The following is a 7,767-nucleotide window of genomic DNA, read 5'->3' as shown; positions in this document are numbered from 1 at the left end:
TCTGTTTTCATGATAAAATGTGCTGCTGTTTTTTTGTGCAAATTTTAACTCTATAATTCTTTAAAATAAAAATATCTCTTGCATATACATATTAAGTAGATCTGAGCACATTCACGATTCAGCATTTCTTCTGTTTTCTCCTTCATCATAAGTCAGCAATAATTTATAAACAAGCAATAATGCAAGTAAAGTGTGTAGAATACATTTACCACTGCTAAAAGATCCCATAATTTTTTACATTTTTATGTCTGTATGCTTCACTGATAATGTTTTTTTGTCATATTTTACCCTATATTCTGGGGTCCTTGAACACACCATAATGTGAGCAAAAGTTTGTTGGACTACAGAAACACTAGCATTGACTGTCAATTTCATATTTCATATTTCATATGCGATGGTACATCATGACCGGTTAAGCTCGGCTCTACTGTGTTTGGTTCCGATTTTCTACAATAAAAGCTCTGATAAAACATTCCCTTTTCCTCAAATATCTTAATTTTTATTTTTCAGCACAAAATACAATGAAAAATAAATAAACAAATCAATAATAAAGAAAATCAATCAATCAGTAATAAATAAATAAATATAATAATAATAATAAAACAGCAAATAATAAAAACTTAAGAAACCACATATAGTTGGTGGGTAGACAAATTATTTTTTTCAGATTAAAATGAACAAAGCATTATTAGAGCCCTGTAGACATGACAAAACACGACTATAGTCACATTTATACTCTTTTTATTTACAACATATTGCGCAACTGCAGGGTCTTGAGACACATGCTAACTCACAAACTAGAGAGCTAGCGACCTAAACGGTAGCCTTCAAGTTATTTCCTTTAAACATAAATAGCCAACCGTGTGGAACTTACCACTTCCACACGGATAGGGAGGATAACTATTAACAGTTATTTAACCTTTAACATGAACATTAATCAAACGTAATAATTTTTTCTGTGTACATGATACCATACAGCATCCATATCAAACTTGCGCGGGCCGCACTAACATTAAACTTTCATATCAAGGCGGGGGCCTCAAACTAGTGTCCTGCGTGCCACATTTGGCCCGCGGGCCGCGTGTTTGAGACCCCTGTTTTAGAGCATTCTTTCGACGTAATAATTAAAATCTCATCCACTACATTCAGCCTATTTGTCTTTTTTTATCCTCGCAAGTCTTGCTGGAGTAATAATACAGAAGGAACAAAACAACTAAGAGGTTCAATTGCGTGACTGTGTCTGCCGTGCCCAGCAAACTTCCTGTCCAGACAGGACAAAATGCTTTCTTACTGTTTGCTGGACAGTCTCTGTGTGATTTCATGTGCATGTTTGTGCGTGACAAAAGGCAACCAACCTGTTTATGGTATCTTATGTTTATCTATGTGTGGAATGCAACCTATTTCCTCTGCTGCCTCGAGTCCAAGTTATTGTTTTTAATATAGTAAGCAATTTGTATAAATGTAGTAGTGTACCATTTGACTTCAAAATTAGTCACGAAAGGTTATTAAATCTTAATCAATAGTCTTTCGTCAAATAATCAATCAATAGGTCATTCTTTTATTCATTTTTCAGAGTGTGCAAGCTTGTACAAGAAAGCATTTTTTTTAGTGTGGCGAGCCGACCAGGAGGATGTCCGCAGTGAGGTCTCAGGAGGGCAAGTTTTACATTGTTACAGATCGGAGCTCAATTTATTAATCTATTTTGATAATAAGGTGACTGTAGAATTCTGGTGCCAGCAACTCATACAGTGGTTTATACAGATAGATACATTAATATTATCAGGATGCATGCATGGATGGATGGATGGATCGGACAGAAAATAATTTTAAACCACTGGCTTAAATTAAAGGCTTGACATGATCCTGGAGCTTAATAAGTAAAAAAAAAACTAGTAAAACTAAGTAAAGACTCCCGGTCTATCAACTGTAACTGAATGAATACAAACTCAAGAGCTTCATTTGCATATAGACCTTCATAATTTATTACTTATAGTACAACATACAGTATCAAAATATACAACACACAATCCCTTTAAGAAAAAAACAAATGTAGCAACTGGCCCGAAAAACACTTAGAAATGCAAAACTGTACACTATTCAAAAGCATAAGTTCTTGAAACAGAACCACTTTGACACAAAATTTGCTAATAAACAGACACACAATGCGGTTGTTCAAGGCCACAACTACTAAGGGGGGGGGGGGGGGGGGGGCGACCGCATGATCAGAAAAGCTCTGGACACGTTTTAAATAATAAGATTTTAAATGAAATTTAATTTGTGGAATTTTGGCATTTTGATTAGTAATTTAGAAAATCAAAAATTCAAAAAAAAAATTCAAGTCAATTGACATTTTCAATTATTTGTGACATTTGGTGTCTTTGAGGGTTGAATTTGGTGAGCAACTCATAAAATCAAACCCTTGTAGTGGTAGGTTACCGGGACATAATTCACCCCGGAACGATCGATAGGGGAGGGGTTGCCACCCAGAGGGGTGGGCGCAAGGGACGGGGGTTTTCCGCTTCCTGTTGTGGTTGAGAGACGGGGCTTTCATGTCTTTACGTAGCAAAGAGTGCAAGTTAATGTTTGCAAGAAAAATAAGACACTCCTCGTGACCCCTGACACTGGCGGAGCCCCCTCGCCGGGGTAGGCCCCCGCTCCCCGGCAAGGCGCCCCCTGCCGGGCCAGGCGTGCCGACCCCCGTGTGGACAATCTTGTCCCCTTCACCACACCCTTCTCCCCTGACACTGGCGGAGCACCCTCGCCGAAGTAGGCCCCCGCTCCCCGGCAAGGCACCCCCTGCCGGGCCAGGCGTGCCGACCCCCACGTGGACCACACCCTTCTCCCCTGCCGCAAGTAGTGCGCACACGGCGGGGCTGTGTGGTTGTCCACGCACGGACGATTTTGACTATGGGTGAATTCTGTGGGGGGGCTTGTGTAGTGGTAGGTTACCGGGACATAATTCACCCCGGAACGATCGATAGGGGAGGGGTTGCCCAAATTCGACACTCCGCCTCAGACTCCAGTTCTTCGGCGCTTCACTGGTGACCCCTGACACTGGCGGAGCCCCCTCACCGGGGTAGGCCCCCGCTCCCCGGCAAGGCGCCCCCTGCCGGGCCAGGTGTGCCGACCCCTGCGTGGACAATCTTGTCCCCTTCACCACACCCTTCTCCCCTGACACTGGCGGAGCCCCCTCGCCGGGGTAGGCCCCCGTTCCCCGGAAAGGCGCCCCCTGCCGGGCCAGGTGTGCCGACCCCCGCGTGGACAATCTTGTCTCCTTCACCACACCCTTCTCCTCTGCCGCAAGCACGGACGATTTTGACTATGGGTGAATTCTGGGGTGGCTTGTGTAGTGGTAGGTTACCGGGACATAATTCACCCCAGAACGATCGATAGGGGAAGGGTTGCCACCCGGAGGGGTGGGCACAAGGGACGGGGGTTTTCCGCTTCCTGTTGTGGTTGAGAGACGGGGCTTTTCATGTCTTCTCCCGAATTCGACACTCCGCCTCAGACTCCAGTACTTCGGCACTTCACCTTATTACTATTAAAGACCAAAATGGGGCCACAAACAAAATCCTGTTTAGGGCCAAAAACCACTAGGGGAGCATCACATGAGCAGAAAGGCAGGTCAATTAAGATTTTAATTATTTTTAGCATCGGAAGGTTGAATTTGATGAGCAACCAAGTTAATTAAACCCTCTTATTATTAAAGACAAGAATTGGGCCACAAACAAAATCTTGTTTCTGGACCAAAAAAAAAGCCTACAAAGATGGAAGGAACAGGCAGGCATAGTACTTTGTGGTGTCAGAGTCATAGAGTCCATGTCCGCATCAAGAACTAGAACCAAACAGATGACTTAGCTTTGGTGTGGTCATGAGCTGCAAACAAAGAATAAGAGATGATCAGGATTACTTCTTCTCTAATACATTATGTGTGCGGTTGTTCTGCGCCACTTACCTAAATCATACAACTCCAAAGATCCGTGGAGTGGTGACGGGGTCCAGGAGACAGATGAAGCTGTAACTGGACTGGTACTACTTGCCTCCATTTCAGTCTTTGCACCCTCGCTATGTGGGGAACTTCCTGCACTGGCTGACGGTTGACTCTGGTTCCTCACACCCGGCAGGAGAATAGGACTGAACCTTGACTCCAACGATGTTCCATGACTTGGATATGAATGGAACATGGGGTGGTGATGGTGGTGATGGTGTCGAGCGTGGATGTGGGAGTGGGTGTGAGGGTGGTAGACGTCATGGACGTTGGGGTAGCCGTTTGTGCTTTGGGGGTTCAGGCTGTAGGCCCAGCTGTCAGTGAAGGTTGTCAGGGGTTGGAGGCCGGTCTGGGAGAGCACATGGCCAGCCCACAGACCTCCATCAGTGTGGCTGAGGGAAATGGGACTGGAGGAGAATTCTGGGTGGACTGACACCGAGACAGAAGGGAGGCAGGTCGTAGAATGGGATGGATAGGTGTTGTTCCAAACTGAGGAGTTCTGACCCTCAGGAAGTGACTCACCATCTGAAACAGACATTTATTAAATCTGAACAAGTAATGTAGCAATTGTACTACCTCCTTTTACCTTTCCATGTATTAGTAGTACTAGAAACAGACGTCTGACTCGTACGGATCGGTTTTGTCTCTCTGTGAAGTCCAGCGGACTGACTGAGCGCCCGAATGAAGTGTTCATCTACCACATCACTGATGTCTCCTTGGAAGTAGGTGAACAGTATACATCGGGAGTTAAGGTACTCCGCTTCGGCCGGTTGAGTTCCGTCTTTCAGATCCAAGTCGTTTATCGATACACATCCCGATTCGGTTCCATGACCGTGCCGAAGACTGGGATCTCTTGACGGAAGTCCTCTTCCTCCGGCTTGCTGCTGGTTTGAGCAGCTCTGCATCTTAGTGTGAGCGCTTAGCCTCTTCTGTAAGGTGAAATGAAAGCATGGACACATGAACACATGAACACATGAACACATGGACACGTCTACCAGGCCATCAAGTACAAATTCATAAACGGCAATGACTCATTTACCCATGGAAATATGGAATATTTCCAGTCAAACTTCCATATTTACTTGCTGGTCCATACAAACTATTTCACTATACATCTTCAGTTATAGCTTCACTGACTCATTTTTAGAATATTTTCATCTGTTTACAGTTGATTTTTGTTATTTAATGTAGTAATAATAATAATAATAACTCAGGTTGGATCCTGAGTTAATAATAATAATAATAAAAAATAAAATAAAATAATAATAATAATAATAATAATAATGGCATAAAAAAAGGCATTCAGAAGCTGTGATGTCAAATCTGTCCCTTAACCGGTGGTGAATGAATGAACATTTAGAGCCCTCTTGACAGGAAATAACACCCCTATAGTCACTTTTACACTCGTATTACCCAATATAGTTAACATTCATTCATTCATTCATTTTCTACTGCTTTTCCTCACGAGGGTCGCAGGGGTGCTGGAGCCTATCCCAGCTGTCTTCGGGCGAGAGGCGGGGTACACCCTGGACTGGTGGCCAATAATGCAACCACTAATATCATTCATGCATTTGGCTTGTTGCTGACTTTGATGCTACTGTTTGTGTATTTCAGTGAAGTTAAGATAAAGGTGTCCAAAGTGCGGCCCCAGGGGGCATTTATGGCATGCGGTTGTTTTTGGTTGACACTCGGACATTCTAAAAATATGATTAAAAAAGAAAATTTAATAACAGAAATGCAAAAATTTACAAAAAGATCAATCATTCTATAGGAATAATTGTATTTATTCCTTATTGCTTATTTATTTAAATAATGTTGTAGGTATAAAAACTATTTTCATATTTAATATTCATTCTTTCATTAATTTTCTATCGCTTGTTTTCATAAGGATCACGGGTATGATGGGAACTATCCCAGCTGTCTTCAGGCGAGAGGCGGGGTACACCCTGGACTGGTGGCCAGCCAACCACAGGGCACATATAGACAAACAACCATTCACACTCACATTCATACCTATGGACAATTTGGAGTCGCCAATTAACCTAGCATGTTTTTGGAATGTGGGAGGAAAACCGGAGTACCCGGAGAAAACCCACGCATGCACGGTGAGAACATACAAAACTCTACACAGGGATGGCCGAGGGTGGAATTGAACTCGGGTCTCCTAGTTCTGAGACCTGCGCGCTAAGCACAGCCATTCCATTTAAACTTGTATTGGTAAATGTCTTTATATTTTTCAGGTATACCTTTTGAGTGTTAAGTTACTGTGTGATGAATTTTATGTTCTTGTAAGATAAGCGAGGACAAGTCAGATTGTTATATTTTTATACTGTTATATATCATGGCCGAAGTAAACCGAAAGAAACCGAAGTACCCGGAGAAAACCCACGCATGCACGGGGAGAACATGCAAACTCCACACAGAGATGGCCGAGGGTGGAATTGAACCCTGGTCTAATAATAATAATAATAAATATTTGTAAACAAACATTTTCATATTGCACATTTTATGGTAAGTCCATTTTAATTACATTAGAACACAATTTGTAGTGAATACAGAATCATAAGCTGTGTGATAGGATATTTAAATTTATCATATGAAATCACATTACACCATGCTTATATAACTGATCTCAGATCAGGTTATGTGCTACATATTCCTTATTTAGTGGAGGAAATTCTGCATCTCGATGACATTTTAATGCATTATAACAAATACCGTCTGTTGTTTTTATAATTTTCACGAGTGATAAAGCCTATGAAGGTGGCTTGGGTTCTCCATGGTGCTCTACTTAGTAAGTTCAAGATGCCACCCCAGGAAAGAAAGTGACCTCACCTGTTGTTGCTGGTGGTGATGGTGGTTGTAATAAGTGGACCTGTAGGTTTCTGCAGGCAGGAGATGGGCTCCATAGCTTTGGTGGTACATCACATCCAGGCAGCTCATAGCGAGAAGGAAACAATCACCGGACACCACTTGACAAGGGGCTTCAGGCTCCGAGACTTCAGGCTGGTTGTGTCCCTCTCCTCATCCCGGCCTCCATATATTGGCAAACACATACAATGGCCATGCCGTCCTGCTTGAATACACACAATGCGCCTCCAGCTGTGCACCACCCTGGGCCACAAAGTAGACCAAAAACTTGTGACACCGGAGCCCAGTGAAAAACTCCTGTCAAGACTTGAGACCTCATCTGATTGGCTGTTTGCATTTCTCTCCCCCCTTTTTGCCTTGCTCGCTCTTTTTTTGGGTTGTGAGTGGGAGTGAACGAGGGCTGGACTGTGACACACGCCCACTTTGGGAAGGGCCTTGAGTTTTGCAGTCTATACAGTAAATACAGTAAAGTTCCATGCATTACTGGTTTGCAGAAGAGTTGTCCATTTTATTTCCCATCAAGTACTCTATACAGCTCTATACTGCTCCCAATAGACTTTTACACCACTATGTACTTCTGTGCAATACTTTTTATACTCAGTATAGTTACTCGGACTCCATTCACTGTGCAATATTAAGGCTCTAAATACAATATATTAAGTTGTATGTGAAGTACTTCTATAATGCCTCATATTAACTCACTGGGAAGATCTCATAGTGCAGGGGTCACAAACTTGCGGCCCGCGGGATGCTAGTCGAATGGTTGTTTGTCTATATGTGCCCTGTGATTGGCTGGCGACCAGTCCAGACCAGTCCCGCCTCTCGCCCGAAGACAGCTCCAGCACCCCCCGCGACCCTCGTGAGTATAAGCGGTAGAAAATGAATGAATGAATGAATGAATACTTTTC

General features: G+C 43.1%; 1 protein-coding gene across 1 annotated transcript; it reads right to left on the bottom strand.

Annotated features, from left to right (window-relative positions):
• Nucleotides 1–2,220: 2,220 nt before the first annotated feature.
• Nucleotides 2,221–7,172, bottom strand: vgll3 (vestigial-like family member 3). The gene is made up of 4 exons (XM_058082393.1): nucleotides 6,824–7,172; nucleotides 4,575–4,917; nucleotides 3,956–4,513; nucleotides 2,221–3,876 (listed from the first exon to the last, which is right to left on the bottom strand). The coding sequence occupies exons 1-4, from the start codon at nucleotides 6,929–6,931 to the stop codon at nucleotides 3,836–3,838; spliced, it is 1,050 nt and encodes a 349-aa protein (XP_057938376.1). The 5' UTR covers nucleotides 6,932–7,172; the 3' UTR covers nucleotides 2,221–3,835.
• Between the last annotated feature and the right edge of the window lie 595 nt (nucleotides 7,173–7,767).

This window comes from Doryrhamphus excisus, chromosome 9, assembly GCF_030265055.1.
Source record: "Doryrhamphus excisus isolate RoL2022-K1 chromosome 9, RoL_Dexc_1.0, whole genome shotgun sequence".
In the NCBI taxonomy this organism is placed as follows: Eukaryota; Metazoa; Chordata; class Actinopteri; order Syngnathiformes; family Syngnathidae; genus Doryrhamphus; species Doryrhamphus excisus.
The sequence above is the reverse complement of the archived record's forward strand: the minus strand, read 5'-3'. Positions and strand labels throughout refer to the sequence as shown.

What these genes read in the sequence shown, in the direction of transcription:
- vgll3 (XM_058082393.1), bottom strand. Translation starts at nt 6,931, where the DNA reads ATGAGCTGCCTGGATGTGATGTACCACCAAAGCTATGGAGCCCATCTC. An exon ending in ATCACCACCAGCAACAACAG is followed by an intron (nt 4,918 to 6,823) that starts GTGAGGTCACTT and finishes TTCACCTTACAG; the next exon opens with AAGAGGCTAAGCGCTCACAC. An exon ending in TTTGGAGTTGTATGATTTAG is followed by an intron (nt 3,877 to 3,955) that starts GTAAGTGGCGCA and finishes CTTTGTTTGCAG; the next exon opens with CTCATGACCACACCAAAGCT.